At 41.6% G+C, this 18,838-nt stretch overlaps 7 protein-coding genes across 7 annotated transcripts; all 7 read right to left on the reverse strand.

Annotated features, from left to right (window-relative positions):
• Positions 1-30: 30 nt before the first annotated feature.
• TM35_000031440 (putative actin-related protein 2) lies at positions 31-1,230 on the reverse strand (the record flags this gene model as incomplete). Its single annotated transcript, XM_029021911.1, has 1 exon — positions 31-1,230. The coding sequence occupies one exon, from the start codon at positions 1,228-1,230 to the stop codon at positions 31-33; it is 1,200 nt and encodes a 399-aa protein (XP_028886457.1).
• A 437-nt stretch (positions 1,231-1,667) lies between these two features.
• On the reverse strand, positions 1,668-2,102 carry TM35_000031450 (Cytochrome c oxidase assembly protein COX19; the record flags this gene model as incomplete). Its single annotated transcript, XM_029021912.1, has 1 exon — positions 1,668-2,102. One exon carries the CDS (start codon positions 2,100-2,102, stop codon positions 1,668-1,670), a length of 435 nt encoding a protein of 144 aa, XP_028886458.1.
• Positions 2,103-2,942: 840 nt separating this feature from the next.
• On the reverse strand, positions 2,943-5,387 carry TM35_000031460 (uncharacterized protein; the record flags this gene model as incomplete). The annotated part of the gene is made up of 1 exon (XM_029021913.1): positions 2,943-5,387. One exon carries the CDS (start codon positions 5,385-5,387, stop codon positions 2,943-2,945), a length of 2,445 nt encoding a protein of 814 aa, XP_028886459.1.
• A 363-nt stretch (positions 5,388-5,750) lies between these two features.
• On the reverse strand, positions 5,751-8,402 carry TM35_000031470 (uncharacterized protein; the record flags this gene model as incomplete). The annotated part of the gene is made up of 1 exon (XM_029021914.1): positions 5,751-8,402. One exon carries the CDS (start codon positions 8,400-8,402, stop codon positions 5,751-5,753), a length of 2,652 nt encoding a protein of 883 aa, XP_028886460.1.
• Positions 8,403-8,767: 365 nt separating this feature from the next.
• On the reverse strand, positions 8,768-10,432 carry TM35_000031480 (uncharacterized protein; the record flags this gene model as incomplete). Its single annotated transcript, XM_029021915.1, has 1 exon — positions 8,768-10,432. The coding sequence occupies one exon, from the start codon at positions 10,430-10,432 to the stop codon at positions 8,768-8,770; it is 1,665 nt and encodes a 554-aa protein (XP_028886461.1).
• Positions 10,433-11,420: 988 nt separating this feature from the next.
• Positions 11,421-12,356, reverse strand: TM35_000031490 (uncharacterized protein; the record flags this gene model as incomplete). The annotated part of the gene is made up of 1 exon (XM_029021916.1): positions 11,421-12,356. One exon carries the CDS (start codon positions 12,354-12,356, stop codon positions 11,421-11,423), a length of 936 nt encoding a protein of 311 aa, XP_028886462.1.
• Positions 12,357-13,558: 1,202 nt separating this feature from the next.
• Positions 13,559-18,838, reverse strand: TM35_000031500 (uncharacterized protein; the record flags this gene model as incomplete). Its single annotated transcript, XM_029021917.1, has 1 exon — positions 13,559-18,838. A coding segment is annotated over one exon (5,280 nt), but the record flags the coding sequence as incomplete, so codon positions are not given.

An 18,838-nucleotide genomic window follows, 5' to 3' on the forward strand; every position in this document is an offset into this window, starting at 1 on the left:
TTCTTCTTTCCCCACCCCCCACAGTAAACTTCACGCCCCAAAGCGGGCCCGCACGGCCGATGCGCCCCCCTCCTGCCACTCCGCCCGTGTAAACCACATCTCCGGCTGATCCTCCGTTAACGCCGCCAGTGTGGCCCCGCCGAGGAAGACCATATGTTTACGCCGCGGTGGATCCTCAATCTGCAGTTTAAAGTGTCCAAGACGTGAGTGATCACCCTTCAGGGCTTTGGTGAGAAAAAACTCCCGCATGTCTTTTTCAATACGCGTTGGAAGACCAGGAAACATAGTAGAGCCGCCAGAGAGCACCACATGACTGTAGAGTTTTGCCCGAACATCAATATCCGCCGCCTGAATACAATTCCACAGTTGTGTAGAGAGACCATCACACTCAATATCAATTAAATGAGGTTGAAAAAGTGCCTCTGTGGCCTCAAATCGTTCTTGTCCAATACTGCAACTTGATCCATCTGGTAATAAAAAGTTCTGTTCAAGCACTGTTGTTTCAAGAGCAAGTCGCTTTTCCAATTTATTGTCCACCGCCGCATAGCAGAAACTTTCTTTCATTCGCCGCACCGTCTCAAAGTCACTACTTTGATTGAAACTATACCCGCGTCGCTGCATGAGTCGAATAAGAAACTCTGTGATATTACGTCCACCCAAATCCACACGTCTATTGGCTTTCGGTAACGCATAGCCTTCAAAGATGGGAGTGCAGTGGGATATACCTTCTCCACTTTCCACCGCAACACCTGTTTGTAAACCATTTGAAAAAAGCGATAGAGTTCCCTGCAGAGCAGATTGAATAGCGGGGAAATTATACTTTTCAAACATTACCTCATATAATTGACAGCGGTGTTTACTACTAAAGAGTGGAACTTCCGATAGAAGGAGATGATGTTCCTCTGTGTTGATATGTAGAAGATCATGAAAGGCATGATCCCATAAATGACACATTTCATCCATGTTTTGAATAATACCGTTGCGAACAGGAAAACTCATATCAAGAAGATGCCGCAGTCCACTACACTCATCCCCAACAACAATATCTCGCATCATAGGATCTGTAGTATTATTGCTTTTATGATGATTGCTATTACGTTTCGTTGAGCGAAGAACAGGGCGACCAAGGGCGGTCTGGAATACAGCAGCAGGGAAGTTGGAACCTGCATAACCACACTTGATGAATCCACTTCCGTTATCAAGTACAACTGGTTTCTTTTCGGAGGCCATTATAAAATAATAAAAAAAAAGAAAACAGATATACTGCAACTCAAATAAATAAATAAACAGGAACAATACGATCAAACACACACACACACACAATGTGTATTATTTCTCCTTTTTGTCCGTTATTATTATTATTGTTGTTCTTCTTCTTTTCCTACTTGATTGAGAGTTCCTCTCTTTGGATCATCAAAAGAAAACAAAAGAAGAGAAATCAAATATGGTTACCAAAAAAAGAAACATAAAGCATACATATATATTGGATCCTTGTTTCTCCTTTTTTATATCTTTACTTCTTTTCTTTTTTTTCTTCCATTTTAGTACAGCACTCTCTCATATATCATGTGTGCAAAAACAAGATGAGAGAAACAATCCAGTAGCACCTACACACACACACACACACACACACACACACACCTCCTCCTCTTCTTTTTCTTTTTCTTCTATGTTTTCTCTTCATTCTTCTGCTGAATGTCCACCTCTGCACTCCCCCCCTTCTCCCGCTCATACCCGTCCGGCACCTGCAAGTCATCCCGCTTGTAGTTCTCCTCCCACACTACCGTCACTTGATTCATCCGCTGCCGCAGCCACTGCTGCTTGAGATCCATGCGGTGCTGCCGCGTCGGCACAAACTCCGTCGCGGGAATTCCGAATCCGTCAATGTCCGCCGGTTTCATCAGCCCGCGGTCCATGCGGCACTGCAGATACGACCGCACCTCATCGCGGCACATGGGCGTCACGTAGTCATTTCTCTTCAGACACGTGTAGTACTCCTCAATTTGGCTCTTGCACTCGCGGTAGTGGTCCAGCGGGAAGGCACCGAGATCAGGCGCCTTTACGCTAACCCGCATGGAATTGGCCGTAACCCCATTTGCCATTTTTTTTTTATTTTTATTTCCTCTTCTTCTTGTTACTATTACTAATTTTCTTGTTGGTGAAGTTTTTCTTCTATGCTATTCTCCTCTCAACGCGGGGAGGAAAAAGAAGAAACTGAAATAATGTGTGGATTAATGGAAAGATATATATATATATTTTTTTTTTCTCTCCGTTCACCTCTATCTATTTATTTCCTTTCCTTCCTTTTTTTTTTTTTAATCTTGTCTCCGTGGAAACTAAAGGTAAAGATATCAACAAATAAAAAGTTCAAAAAGGAAAAAAAATAAAGAAAAAATAAAAAAAAAAAGAGACAATAAACATTTTCATTTAAAGTTATTAAATCAGAAACATATAAACTATTCTACTATCATTTTAATCTAACTACAAAAAAGAAACCGCAAGGTAAACTTCCTCTCCAACTCAATTGTTATCGGAGAGGTAAAATAAAATAGAAAAAAAAAACGAAAACTCTTCAAGAAGAAGTGAAATACAATAATACTGACTAACGTTCTTTTTTTTTTATTGACAGAATTTCGATAATAAATAAATAAATATATATATATATTGAGAGAGAGGAATATTGTAATTAAAATATCATTCTTCACTATTACACTTCTCATATCTTTTCTTTCTTTTTCCTTATTTCACTTCACCACCCCCTACATTCTATTTATCTCACACACAACTATCAGATTGTAAGTGATTTTCATCCACTGTGGGAATAACAAATAAAAGTAGGTGTCACTTTAATAAATAGAAAATAGAAAAGAATAAAGAAGAAAAAAATAGAAATTTCCTTTTTTTTTTATTTTCTACAACCCTCACTGTACCTAATTTATGAATTAAACTAAAGGGAGGCAAACCCGATGTAGAGGATGTGTACGGTTAGGCGAAGCTGCAGTCTGATATCCATCCGTCATTACCCGCATAAACTCCTCTGTTGTTGGTGAATGTATAGAAGAAGATAAGGAGTTTCGTCGTTTCTGTTCTTGTGGAGATGAACCGGCAAAGTGCCCCATCGGTGTTTTCCCCACCGCACAGACCAGAGAATTGAGATGTAGACAATTCCCTCCTCCTCCTCCTCTATGAGCCACAACTAAGGCATTATTATTATTATTATTATTATTATTATTATTATTATTATTAGTTGTTGTTGTTGCTATTTCTCTTTCCTGCAATTCCTCTAATCGTCTGCAGGCTAATATATCAATCCAAGAATGAAAGAGATGACCTTCATATCGCATGATAACTTCATCACGTTCTAAAACCGCACGTGCTGTGGTTTCTTGTTGTATGAGAATATCCAAATCCAGTGAACACTGCAATATCAATATTCGTCTTTCAAATGTAAATTGTTCACTTACCCGTCGTCGTCTTTCATTTGTATGAATCTGAGAATGAATTTCTGTAAACCGTTGAAGTATTCGATTCCATTGAGACGACTCATTTGAATAGAGTTTCTTCACACTCATATCATAGTGATTCAGAAATGGTATCACCCTATCCGCAATAAAATGAAAAGATGTTTGTGGATTAAAAGTATACACTACCAATGCTTCTTCTTCTAATGATTGACGAGCTTTTCTTTCTGTTTCTATTACTTCCATTAAAGATTCCCGTATAAATCGTTGACGAGGAGATTCCATATTGTGTTTCATATAAAATATTTCTTCCTTTTCTCGTGCCTGTCGCTCAACATTCTCACGTTCCATACAATGAAGTAAAGCGTTACTTGCGGCATCATATTCCAAACTACTCAGAACATCCACACTGCTCTCCTTATTGTGGTGGTGGATCTCATTAAGAAGTAATTCTGAATAACTAAAGAGAGGAAGTGAGGGATCCATGGGAATATTCTTATAGTTTGTACTTTCTGTAGATTCCGAGATAAGTGATTCGTCCATTAAACAACCACTCTTTTCCATATGATGCATAACTCGTCGTTCATAATTCTTTACAAGATGAGATGATAGTGGTAGAGAACGAAATGGGGCATCTGAGGGAATACCAAACACCATAGAAAGTGTTATTCCATTATTGGATTCCTTTGTTACGCCTGCAGGTGCTGTGTAAATCTCAACTAATACATATCCATTACCCAAACTCCCATAAGAAACGGTATATTGACCATTAAAGTCTTTTGATGTTTTCATCTCAATCTTATTGGATGATGTACTCTCACTATGATGGAGTGGAATAGACATTAACACACCAGTCTGTGGTGAACTGTTGAGAACAGCCGACATGAGATCCAATTCCTTATTATTATTATTATTATTATTATTATTATTATTATTATTCATTGGAGATACATATAGAATGTGAAGATATCGTCTACTCGCAAGAACATGTATACCATGAGATGATAACTCCTCTGTATCTATATATATGGCATTCCTATGCGGATGAGAAACAATATGCATATCTGTTGACGACATCATTAAAAGACCGCATTGATGTAAGAATACATCTACAGATGGAACTGCAGATTCCAATTGCGCTGCAGCTCGCCGCAGTCCACAGACACCACCAACAAAAGGTGAAGAAATCCAATCCACTTCATCTGGGAAGAGACGTTTATATGGCCTTTCTTCTCTTGCCGTGTTAACGAGATCAGGATCTGCGAGTGGTATATTAGATTCAAAAGGATCTTCACTATTCCAGGGAATATCCATTTCATTCTCATCATTTATTTCTTTATTTATTTCTTCACAACTCTCTTCTACGTTCCCCACCGCATTTTCTGGATTTTCTTCTTCCGTTGTGGCATAGTAGTAATAATTCCCATCGGCATCATAGTATCCATTATCATCATAATAGTATCCTTCCTCTTCATTATAATATACTTCCGGTTCAACCATTTCATTCGTTTCTTCCTTTTGTTTTTCTTTTTCTTCTTTCTTCTTCTTTTGTTCTTCTTCTTCTCTCTCTTTTTCTACTTGCTGCTGTTTCTTTAATATCTCTTCCTTTAACATATTTAATGGCGACCTTTGCCATCCACATTCACTTGTAAAAGCGACCAAGCGAGCAGCATAAAATACAGCAGGATTATTATCCTTTTCTTCTAACCAACTTTGATCGTGAACTTCACTCTCTTTATTCATATTCTTATTATTATTATTATTATTCTTTTCTGTTTGCCAATGAGATGGAAATTGACTCTCGCTTCTGCAGATCCCTGCGAGGATTCGATACTGTTCATTGATTGGACACGTCTGTAGAAAGCCGGAAGCATCATACTGCGGCGGGAGTCGCACAACGTTTTTATTAAGCAACGGACTATTCATTAGGCCCCAAAAATCTCTCAAGTGTTCTTTTATTGGTTTTTGCCAAGGAAGAGAATTCCTTGCATTTGGATAAAAAAAAAAGAGAAGAGAACCACAAGAAAGTTATAGTATAGAGATAAAATACATAAAAGAAAAGAAACAACAACAACAATCAAAAAGAAAAAGAGAAAAAAAAGGAAAAAAAAAAACAATCTTTCTCCCTCACAGCAATAAAAGAATAAAAAAAAAGAAAATATACCAAGGAATAAAAAGAAAGCAAAGAAGAAAAAAACAAACAAACAATATATAAATATTTATATAATCACCCACCCCTTCACCCAACGAATTCACTAGTATTGACACAACTTCTTTTCTTCTTTGTAATCAATCACTCAACAGCACATCATCATATCTCCATGCGGAGACTTTTTGGTTTGTTAGCGTGGGAGGCACTTCATCATCCTCGTCAACGGATGATAATGAAGAGATGGAGGAGGAAACCACATCACCACCACTTCTCATCCACGACTGTACTGCAGAAGGACTAAAAAAATTGTCTGCATCCGCGGCTGAAGAAGTAAAAGCCGCAGGATTCTGTATTGGACACAACGCTAACAAGACTTCTAGCGGTACATCCCATTCTTCACCAGGTCCACGGGGGAAATGATCACCAATGATATCATGCTTTACTGTTTGCTGTATACTTACAGAAATGGAATTATCTGACATATTATTATTATTATTATTATTATTATTATTATTATTATTATTATTATTTTCTTCTTCTTCTGATGTCATTTTTAATGACCTTCCAACCTGTTGCTGTCTCTGAGAGAAGGCAGCAGATGGATCGGTGTCTACAGTACTCTTTCGAAATGGATTAGTTGGTGTATTAAGAAAAGGATCATACGCTGCGAACGGAGATGGGGCACTCAGTGATATAGCTGGTCTGGATGGTCTTTCAGGTGTGGTTGTATCCATTGACATTTTTTCATAGCCCATCATACAATTCTGTGGATCATTCTCTTGTTCTTGTTTCTGTTGTTTCTGTTCTTGTTGTTGTTGTTCTTGTGAAGATATTTCTTCGCGTGGACGACGACGGCGTCCCTGTCGCGTGGGTTGTGGTTGACGCAGAGCTGAATCGGATGTGATATTAAGTGAGGCAACAATAGTTTGAATGGAAGGATAACAAAAGAAGGGACGGGCTAAATACAAGTGTTCACCCACCACAATAGGTGTAGACTGAAAGGAAGGAGTTGTGAGAGCAACGGTCCATAATTTATTTCTTTCTACACTACACGGTGGAAGAGATTCCCCTTCATCATCATCGTGTTCTTCCATTGCAGTTGTGGTTGATAAGATAGTGGTGTTATTATTATTATTATTATAATCATAGCCGAGTTCCATAGATGTCTGTTCATCTGCCCATACAATCTCAACACGGAGACAATATATAGAGTAGGTATTTTCTACCATCACTACACGAAGCTTTAACTGCACACCACTCGTTCCTGAAAGTAAAGTATACTTGGAAGATTCATCAAGAGTACTATTCGCTCTTCCTTCTTCCATTTCTTTATTAAATTGAGATATAGCTGGAGCATCCAACCTCCAATCATCAAAGCTACGTGCAAGATAAGTCACAACACGAGCGGATGTTGGATTTCCAGAGAGTTGCTTTAATGCCGCACTCATTCTTCCTCTACAAACACCACCACCACGCTTCACTACAGCACTTGTTGATGTTATTGTTGTTGATGATGATCCCTGCAAGAGTGCCGCTACCGCAGAGGCGGAGGAACTACTTCCATTGTTTAATGACAATCCCATAGCTCCAAATGATGGTTTACCAAAGGTATGAGATGATAGGAGAAGCATGGAATGATTATTATTTTCTCCTTCCTCTTCATACTCCATGCCCTTCTTTTCCGTTTTCTCCGCAGCCAAGAGATGTGAAAAACTCCGTCGACGCTCATCATCTTCAGCCTCCGCGGCATCTAACAACGTGGCGAGTGATGTTCGGCCCGCCGTTGAACTCCGCCGCTCATCCTCCACATCCGCCCACACCGCGTGCAGAGAACTGGAGCTTCGGTGTGAAGATTTCGTAGAAACGCGGGTAACAGGTGTAAACTTTGGCATTTCTTGTTGCTGTTGTTGTTGTTGTACAGTATGAAGAGAGTCTTGTATTGAGGGATCATCATTGTGGAGATCATCACAATTGAAGAGTTTGGCCCAACTGCGGTGACGCCCACGACGTTGTCCCTCTTCGCGGTCCAATACAGTCCGTGGAAAAGAATACGGTTCCGTATGATCATTTGCGAGACATTCTTCATTTATCAAATACGGCTCTTGGACTCCTCTTGTCTCATCACTACCTCTTTTCTTCTCCTTCTTCATGTGAACATTATTATTATTATTATTATTATCATCATCTTCAAACTCAGAAATACTATCCTCTTCGGCGTGCAATAGTTCTTCTTGTCGTTGTCTACATTGTTGTCGTGTGTTAGCGGCATTTCCTCGTCGAGACGGTAGTAAATGTCGAAGACTTCTCGAGAGATCTGGTAAAACATGAGAAGTAGAAGTAGAAGCAGCTATAGTAGTTGCGTTAACAAGTATAGAAGGATTTTTATTTGTATTGACGCCATCATATAAGAGTTTTCTTCCATGTGCTAATGAATTTCCCACACATTCATCCGTTTCATTTACACTCTTCTCACGATTTAATTGAGTGAGAATGTCTAACATTGTACGTCGCGTGGCTGACTGCAGGGCGTGAGGAACACGAACCGCATGCCCCATCGTTATCGTATCGATTGCCGCTCCACGTACAGTTGTAGTTTTTTTTCCTCTTCTTGTTGTTGTTGTGGTTGTGTCCTCTTGTTGTTGAGATATGGTGCCAAATGTTGTACAAGAGGAAATGTCATCTTCTCTCATATCTGGAGCTGAAGGAATAGTGCTAGAAGGAGGATTCAGAGTAGATTGCTTATACGCATCTATTGTATTTCTATGAGAGTGTTTGAAATTTGTTGACATTTAATTACAGGTTGGTGTGTGTGTGTGTGTGTGTGTATGGGTGGGGGTGTCTATGAATTGAAGTTCTGACTATCAAAATAAATAATAACAATAAAAAGAGTAAAGTTTCACATATACATATATATACATCAAGAGTATACAAGAATTAAAAAAAAAAAACATAATCATTATCACAGTATAACAATCCAATGAAAAAGAAGGAAAGAAAGAAAGAAAGAAAATTGATTACATTGTCATGAAGGAATCCAAGAATTACAAGTCCCACCACACTTACTTCCATATTTTCTTTCTTTATCTTTTCATCCTTCTCTCTATGATATACACAACCTCCACTCTGATTCGGGGAGTTGCCATTTCAACTCTGACTATTCTATGTTGTTTTCTTCTTCTTCACATTCATTCGCATCTCCCTTCAACAGCGATGCCATGAGATCAGACCGCTCTTGTTTAGCCGCCTCACGTAAAGCGGCCTCACGGGAAATAAGAGCATACGTATCAAGAGCCAGTATTTCTGCACTACTTCCACTGGGTCGTGAGAGATGATCACAAGATGATTGATTTAAACAATGAATAGGTTGGGAAACTGGTAATGCTCGAAGAAGAACTTGCTGATGTTCTTGATATTTGGATTTCTCAGGTTTAGGGGATATAAATAAACTGACACGAGGTTCTTCTTCTTCTTTAGTAGTAGTATTAGTAATAGGTAGTACATGATATTTTTCCTGTACCAATCCAACTGATGTTTGCAATGATGATGGCTTTTGTTGTTGTTGTTGTTGTTGTTGATGTTTTTCCTGCTTATACCACGTCTCCCAGGCGAGGATTTTGCGTTCTGCATTTGCCAATTTCTCACGTAATTCACGTATTTCTGTACTCATGGCATTTGTATCCACTCCCGTTGTTTTCTGATCTACAGGAGGAATAACAGAAACTACTTTATTTGTTATTTCTTCATGACTCTTCACCATGGTGGATTCTGATACTGGTTGAGAAGGAACTTGTATGGGATCTCTATTAAATGTAGGGACAGGGGTAGGAGAAATAGGAACACCATCTTTATGAGATGTTTGTAAAGATCCTAGTTGCCCAAGTTGCGATCGAAGGAATTCCACTTCCTGTACACGACGTTGTAAGTCTTCTTTATTATTTTCTAACTTGGCCTTTACATCTCGTATTTCTTCCTGAAGTTGTGCTACTTCTTCCTGTTTATGCAGTAATTGGGTCATCACTGTTACTTCCTGTTCATGCGGATATTTAAAGGATGAAGAGGTCTGAACGGCGGCGGGAACAGTGGAGGGAGGAACTACTGTAGTTCGCTCCGTGAAGAGTGATCGAAGAAGTCCATCACGTTGCTCAAGAACACTATTTACTTCAGCAAGTTTCCTGCAAAGTGTAGTGTTTTGGGCGACCAATTCTAGCACAAGTTTTTCTAATTCTTCCACTCGATGCGGTTCTGTTTTCTCTGGATGAACAGACGATACGGGAGTCTTCTCGTTTACGTTTGGCATCATCACATGTGTTGTGTTTTTTTGTTCTTGTTGATAGGATGATGGTTGTGTTATTCCTCCTTGTGTATAAGGAGGAATAACAACACGACTGGGAAGAGAAACGGCTCCAATCTTCTTCTCATTCTTATTCCAATACGGTATGTGTTCAGCCGGTGGTTGTGGTTCTCTGTTAGAAGGCACAAGATTTTCAAGTCCATTACGCAGCAACTGTACTTCTCTCTCTAGAACACTTATTTGCGTTCGCAGGTTATCCTCCACCGCATTACCACTACCAGTATGGATATTCTTATTACTCCATAGAGTAGGCTCGGGGTCTATTTTACTATTATGCAAAGACGATGTGCTGCGAGCTGATCGAGCACGCGGCCACCAGCAGCTTTGAATACCGGGACATCCAAGTCGTTGACAATATAAACAACGTCGTCCACGCAACGGTGATCGCCGCTGTTGTTGTTGTTGTTGATTTTCTTGTTTCAGTGGTTGATGTTGTTTCTGTTGAACACCTGTGAGTCCAAGAATCATCGAATTCTATTTTAAATCTATATGTGGGTTGTTGTTGTTGTTGGGGGTACACGGAGGAGAGGTAAATAGAGAGTGAGGAGAAAGAATATAAATAGGGAAGTTATCAAGAAAAAAAAGGAAAAAGATAATTTTGTACACAAAATGATAAGACTGAGAAAAACAAAAAACAAAACAAAATTAGAAAAACACATCAACGTTTCTCCAACAAGCCGAGATGAAGAAGAAAAATGGAAAAAAGTCATCGTAACAGAATTCATCCTCCCTCTAACTCTTCTTTTTTGTTTTGTCACAGGTACATTCAAAAATAACACAAAAAAAAACACGTTGAAGCTCATGTGCATTAATCAACAAAAAAAAAACATAGATACAGTTGAGAAAGAAGAAGAGCATGCGAGTAAAAAGAGAGAAATTGTACGTTTGTACACAGATATGAGAAAAATATAAGTTAATCGCACCGTATATGCTTTTTTTTTCCCACGTAGGTCTCACGTTTTGGTGATGGAGCGGAAATAAGATGAAGAATGTATAAAGGGAAATAAAGAAAAAGTGAAAAAAAGAAGAAGAGATATTTACGTACTTCTTTATTTTTTTCTTTATTTCCATGGATTACCGTACATCTCTTTTTTTTTTGTTTTCTGTTATCCCCAATTATTCTCATTTTTCTTATATTTCTTCATTTGTCCAATGGTAACCGTTCACTTGCCAAATCATTAACTAGAGGACAGAGAAAAATTTTTTTTCTTGCTTATCTCTTCCTCGTTCTATACAGACCTTTCTTTCTTTTTTTTTCTCTGTGATTTCTCAGTTTTGATATGTTTGTTTTCTTTTTTCTTTCTGTTTTACAGCTCTATTTCGCTTTCTCATTACGAAATTTTACGCTCTCTTCGTCTTCATCATCATCATCATTTCTCCCTTTCCCTTTCTACCTTTTTTTTCTTTTTTTTTCTCCTTACATATACGTATATATATATACTTCCCTTCTTTTTTCCTAAAGCTCTTGTGCTTGGACCTTGTTGGCAAGTTCGAGCTGCACAGCGTTGGCGGACTTGGATGCACGGTTGTTATACAACTCCCGCAGTGCTGCGAGGTACCGAACTGCCTTTGTGAGTTTCTGTGAGAGTTGTGCCTCATCTGCCTCACTCACGTCCACGTTTGTGATGGGATTTCCGCTGTTATCGCGCTCTGAGGCTGGGATGACGGCTGCTGCGTACTCTGGGTCTCGTGCGGCCCGCACGGCATCGAGCTTCAGACGCAGTTGAGTGCGTTCCTCCAGCGCTGCTTCCAGCGGGGCGAGATCGAAGGCGCCCGGCTCCGGGAGTTCAACGTCCGTCAGCTCAGCGCGTTTGGCCTCATTGTGTTCGGCGAGTGCTGTCGTTGATGTGAACTCGGCGCCGTCAATGTACGAGACGTACGTGGCGCCCGCCTCAAACAGCACGGAGCGTAGCGCGGCGCCAGCAGCCTTCGCGGCGGTGGCCGTGTCGTCGGCGGAGGGCGGGGCGGGGTAGACGTAGACGATCTCCTCATCCTCATCGCTGTCGCTGCCGCGGCCGGTGCCGGTGCTCTGCAGGGCGCGCTGGCGGACCGCGAGAAGTGTGCTGGGCTCCTTGTCCTCCACGACCTTCTTCTCCTCCTCCTTCGGCCGCGCGCTGATTGGGGCCTCGAGGGAGAGCGACTCGTCCTCGCTGAGCTCGGCGATGGCGTCGTCGACGGGCGTCTCCTCCGCCTCCGGTGGGAGCAGGCCGAGATCGCGCTTGATGAGCTTCAGCCGCAGGCGGATGTCCGCAAGGACCTCCTGGCGCTGGCAGTAGTCGGCGTAGCGAAGATTGCCGGAATTACCGTGACGGAGGAGGGCAAGATTAAGGGTTTCGGACTCGGTGCCCTCATACCCCATCCAGTTAAAGCAGTGAGTCTGAACAACAGCCATGTTTCCTTCGATGTTATTTACTTTTTTTTTTGTTTTTTTTTTTTGTTGGTTTGTTTGTTTATTGGTTCGTGTTTGTTATTGCAGTTGGTTTTGTTTTTCTTTGTGTGTGTGTGAACGTAAAATACAGAAAATATCAGACAGTGAAAAGGAAGGGAATAGAGATAAACAGTTAAGGCCACTTCCACTCCTTCTCTCCTTATTCCTCAAAACGAAGGGAAAGGAACGACAAAAGCAGCACACGAAAGTAGGAAAAAGCAAAAAAACACACACACAGTAAAAAAAAAGAAATTTCTATAAAGTGATGGTGGGAATATGAAAAAAAAGAAATTCTCAGTAAAAAAAAAGTAAATTACGTCGTCTATTTATTCTCTGAGTGTCTTTTGTTTTCTTTTGTTTCATATTGCTCTTCATGATTGCGAACAAAAAAAAAAGAAATGGATAAGGCGAAGCAGTGAGAAAAAAGAAATGGAATCAACATATGAAAAGAAAGATCCCATAAAGTTTGATACTCTCATACTATTTTACTTCGTCTATTACCCAAAGAACCAGTTGTAATGAAGGAACAGAGGAAAAAAAAAGAAAACAGAACTAATAAGGTTAAAACAAAAAACAAAAAAAAAACAAAAAGAGAGACTCTGCAGAGCGTATTACTTTTTTTTTTCTCAATTCCTTTTCTATTAATGCTTGACGCTCGCAATACAGTAATCCCACACTATTCTTCTACTTTAATATGATGATTTTTCCCCATCATTTCTATTCTTTTCCGCAGGCCATAAGGGTGCACAACATAATTTTCTCATTTACCATAATGCATACGTATATTTGGCTTTTTTTTTTCCTCTACATTTATCGATGTAAGTGTGTACATACGTGTTTATATAAGTATATGTATAACGTACGTACAAATAGTGAGTGGATTAACGGTGAAGCAGAGTGATAAAAGCAAAAAAAAAGGAGGTTGCATAAGGAAAACGTTATGCTCTATTTATATTCATAGAAACAACAACAACAAGAACAAGAACAAAAATACAGTAACCTTATTATTATTTTATTCTTTTTTTTTTTTTTAACTTCTTTCTCCTGATGCATCTGCATACCATTCCGCATACAGATACAAAAAATACATGCAGATGCAAAGCCAACGACAGCGTGTGTACACACATCATCTCTAGGGCAAATAAAAAGCAATCATGGATACTCTTCTAAATATCAGTGGGGAGTAGAGTTCGCTTGTAGGGCTTCGCAATGAAGGAGTGCGGCTGTTCCACATTCCACGGAGGCCGCAGCGGTGATGAGTTGTAATCTGTTCGCCACGGCGGTGAGACAACACGCGGGGTTGAGCGTCTGGCGGTTCTACGGCTTGGACCACGCGATTTAGACCTAGACGCCCCTCTAACTGTAGCGGCTCCGGCTGGTGTTAGCGGTGGGGGAATGAATCCACTGCGAGGATGTAAATGAACAGTAACACAGGGTTCATGACCACTCGGTGTAGGATATCGTACTCTACTACTTTTTGCTCCAGCAGATCGATATCTATTACTTTCCTTATTTTCATAGTCATAATCATCATACTTACCAGTAGTAACATCAAAATTACAGTGATAGTGATGTCGCATACAGTGAAGATCAGGAGATCGTCGTTCTATGCGATCAAATACACGGTGTTGCTGTAAATGACGGAGACGTTCATCTAACTCTTGTAATGTTGGTGTATTGCGCTCCCTCATCATATCATGAATTTCGTGTGTAGGTATGGCGGTTGAATCAGTAGGAAACATTGCCATAGGTACACGTTGTTCACGACTGATATTCACATGTTCTACATCTTTTTTTGATTTTACAGTAGTTGTTCTATATTGTTGCTGATGTAAAAAAGATCTACTAGTATTTTCCACATATTCATCATATGCATAATTTAAACCATCCAAACGTACAGGTTTTCCATTATAATAAGTACGACCAAGGCCAGTAGGATCACGAAGGGCATAATCGTCAAAATCATCATCAAGTTCAATAGATGGTTCACGGGGTGAAACATAATCAACAGTTTCTTGTGGAGCATGTCGCTTACACATTGCAGGTGATGATGCCCGAACAGTCGTACGAAATGGGTCTTGTACTGTTCGCCTTTCGGTTGTACGTTTACGCGGCTTTGAGTCAAAGTATCCCCATGCGGGTTCTTTCACAGGCATCGTTGATGAGGTCATATAAGGGGCACGTTGACGTTGTTGTTGTTGTTGTCGTTGTTCCTGATAATCTTGCTTTGGATGTTGATGCGATTTCTGCTGTCGGTTTATGAAAGGATCTGATCGCTCTTTAGGTGCGGTTGTAGATCGTCGAGGTCTTGACTCATGAAAAGACTTTGTAGTAGCCGTAGTAGATATATAAGTAGCACAAACACCATGCTTATGGATGTTGCGAGCACGACGCAAAGGAGGACTCACCTTTCGCTCTGTCTTTGGCATGTTAGAAGAGGAGAAATGTATACCGGGAACGTAATTATTTGGTGTTGGCGGTTTTGGACGTCTCGGCTCTGCGTGATTACCAAGTGGAACAAAGAAGGCTTCATACCGTTTTCGCTCTGTCCTGGGCTCCTCAACGCTAGCAACCGATACAGACTTATTATTATTATTGTTATTATTATCATTATTATTATCATAATCATCATCCTTTTTCTGCGCTTCATTCCACTGCCTCTGTTCCCGTCTTTCTTTTCGTTTCTTTTGCTGTCGTATTTCGTGTACTTCTTCTTTCTTCTTTTTCTCTTTCCTTTTCCTTTCCTCTTCTTCTTCTACTATCTCTTCCTCCTCACCATTGTTACTTTTATCTGAAAGCAGTTGTCTCTGAACGCCCGGAGGAGACCTCTCTAACGACTTCACATTCCAAACTTCTTCTTCTTCTTCCTCTTCTTGTTGTTGCTGTTGTTGTTTTTGTTTTTGCTCCTTCACAAGCTGCCGACGTCGGGCGTTAACAATATTGAGATGATGCAAATCACAGCATGCACGATGAAGAATAGAAGGTCCACAATAAAGACACACCTGTGATGAACAACTTGTACAAGCACTTGTTTCTCCCCGATAGCATCGATGACAAGTAAGATTTTCAGGAAGAGGAGGAGGTAATTCTTCTTCTCGTTTTTCTTTTCTTCTACGATGACGTGTGAGAGTATGATATTGTGCAGTATTAGCAGTTTCTTCTACCCCAAAAGTACCTCGTGTATCATCTTTACTCACTTCTTCCTCATACACATTATAGTCATCTTCAGTAGTAGTAGCAGCAGCAGCAGCATTGGTTTCTTCATCATCATCATCATCATTTTCATCAGCAACAACAGCAACAGAAGTATCAATATTAGAGTTAGTACCCCACAGAATACCTTCATTTTCAGCATCAATCAAATCCTGTTCAGCTTGATCTCGTTCTGCCTGCCGTCTACGTAATCGCATTCGTTCTATCCGAAGACGTTGTTCTGCTTCCTCTGATATCTGCCAAGCTTCCTTCGTTGCTTTTACAATTTCATCCACAGCTTCACGAATGGCAGCACGAATTACATTACTACAAATTGCAGCAGTAAAACCAGGGGATTGATTAACCGATTGAGAAGAAACCCCACCTTTCAATTGTTTATGTAATTCTATCGGTTCTCCTGATGTACACATAACAGCTGAGGAATGTGTCGAACTTGGTGATGTCCGCTGAGAATCCTCATACGCCTTCATGCGTCGCCTAGCGACTCTTACATTTGCCTTTGCTGCGTGAACAGCCGCCTCCCGTACGGCGTAGCGTTCCTCCATTTCCTCCAAACGCCTTCTTGCCTCCTCTGCTGTCTTACGTGCCTCCTCCCGCGTAGCAGCTATTGCGTCTAGCGCCTGCTGCTGCAGAGTGCGCACCCGCTCCTCCGCTCCCACTGCCGCCCGCTGCTCCGCCTCTGCGAGCGCTCGCTCTGCTGCCCACAACCGCGCCTCCAGCCGTGCCCGCTGCTCCGCCTCTGCGAGTGCCGCCCGCTCCTTTTCGCCTGCCATCCGCTCCTTCTCGGCGAGGGCCGCTCGCTCCGCCTCCTCCCGTGCCCGGCGAATTCGGGCATCGGCTCTCTCCTCCGCCTCCTGCAGGAGCGCCGCCGACTCCGCGAGGGCCGCTAGACGTGCCTCCTCCGCCAGAGTACGGCGTGCAGCCTCCGCGGCTATGCGGGCCTCCGCCTCTTGCAACCGCTGCTGTGCTTCCCGAAGTTCCTCTTCACGCGCTGCCTCCCGGCGACGAATAAATGCTTCATCAAACTGCTGCGAATTTGAAGGATCTTGCCAGGGGCTTTGGATTGCAGGAGTACGACCAGAAGGCTCATCAACAGCAAGTCTACTGGTGTCTCTACTAGCGAGGGCAATACTACCAGACTCTTCAACGGCTTGCCGCCGTAGGAGCCGTCGGGCATCACGTTCATCCTCACGGATGTAAAACCGATCATCCTCTTCTTCTTGCCAAAGATCGTCCAGCGCACGGTTGGTGGTCCGCTCACTACGGTTTGCTTCCACCCGCCGTCGCTCTCTACGCACTTGCAACAGGTTTGCGTGCCGCATCGCTTCATGCTCAATGGCTTCTCGAGTACGTATTTCTTCTTCATAGATCACTGTACGTCTTTCTGACTCGTCTCGTACAGATTCCTGCAGTTTCAAGTTCAATCGTGCTACTTCCCGTGCAATTTGTAGCCTTTCCGTGTCACGTGTAACTACATCAAACCTCTCACGTCGCTCGTCTGCGCTACACCATGCGCGTCTGCTGGCCTCATCATTACAAATGGCATCACGGGAACGTAATTCTTCCGTTATAAGGAAGGCACAACGAGCACGCCAAGTACTTACTGCTGTAGTAGTTTCTAAAGTTGAATGAAGGTACTCAAGTTGTTGTTTTGCATCAGTATGACTTTGTTGAAGACGAGTTTCTCCGTAGGATTGAGTAAGTGTCAAGGATTCAATACGTTGCGATTGCATAAGAGCAAGACGTTCTACATTTTCTTCCTGTGCTATACGCATCGCTTCAGTAGTAAATTCTCGCACTGCAGCATCCATTGCATCTAAAAAGAGAGTTCCAGAGGAATCATGAGAGAGTTGTAGTTGTAATTTCGTGCGAAGCAATTCTTCACTTTTTGCCGCATCACGAGAAAGTTGCATACGTGTTCGACGTTCATGTGTCTCTATATTACTACGATCATGGATTTCTTCATCTACAAGAGCAAGTTGTACTTCACTAAGACAACGATTTAAAACACGCTGAGATCTCTCTGATATGGAGCGTAAAAGACGTTCCATAGTCTCTATTTGCCGCTGTTGCTCTCCTGCTTTTTCTGTAAGACGACGGAACCATGACCATGCACTCTGTTGAATTTCAATTCGTCCTTCTTCTTCTTGCAATTCTAAACGTCTCAGATTATTCCCTAAAGTTCGTTTTAGGATAGAATTATCAAATTGTTCACTTTCTACAGTAGTTTCCATTGATTTGAGACGCCTAGAGTCAGCATGAAATAAATTCTTACGATTATACCAATCTCGCCGCTCTACTTGACACAGTTCTAGTCGTTCCAACTCTTCTTCCTCTAATAAGGCGGCTATTTTTTGAGTAGCAAGGGCTAAGGAGACTGTAAAAGATCGTGTTGTTTCCGGAGCACAAGAAGAACGTGGGGAACTGAATGAAGGCGGTGGTACAACATTACTAGGAAGGGCTGTTGAAGTCACTGCGAACGGCATGGTAGAGACAAAGTGTGTCCACATCATTCGGCGTTCATACTGCTCAGTTTCCAACAATCGGCACCTTCCAGCATCTTCTGCTTCCGAGAGGTTAGAAAGCTGTTGCATATAAAGCCGTCGTTCAGCTGCAACACGTGTAGCTCCTCGGCGCATCTCATTCTCTTCCAACACACGCTGATACTCCACCAATTTTGATACACACAAAACACGAAGTCGTGCTAATTCGTTTAAAGCATCTTGCTCCAGCTGCATCCGTGTAGTGGACTCTTCTGATACCACCACGATAAGTGCACGTTTACGTTCCACAAGACTTTGCTCTGATAACCGAAGCAATTCTGCCTCATACATCGCCTGTAAGGCAATACGAAAGTCATTAGAAAGACCTGCTCGTACCTCACCCTCCATTTCCTCAATAAAAGAACGGCGACGAGTTTCACTTGCCATAAGTTCTATACAATCCGAAGAAAAATATGCTTGATATTCCCAACTTGCCTGGGCCGCTCGCTCCGCTGATAGACGCTGCATAGTAAGAGCACTTATCTCAACTTCCTCCTGCTTAAAAGAGGAACACAACATCCGCCTTTCCATATCTTCCACATTTTTAATCATATTTCGCTCCTGAACCTCACTCACTGCAAATGTACTTAATACATGCGTTAGTGACATGGATACAAACGCATTCGGTGCAACATTCACGTTGCCCTGCAGAATCTGCTTCTCCTGCTCCTGCAGCTCCACAAGCTTCTC

Source organism: Trypanosoma theileri (assembly GCF_002087225.1).
Source record: "Trypanosoma theileri isolate Edinburgh chromosome Unknown TM35_Tth_3_V1, whole genome shotgun sequence".
NCBI lineage: Eukaryota > Euglenozoa > Kinetoplastea > Trypanosomatida > Trypanosomatidae > Trypanosoma > Trypanosoma theileri.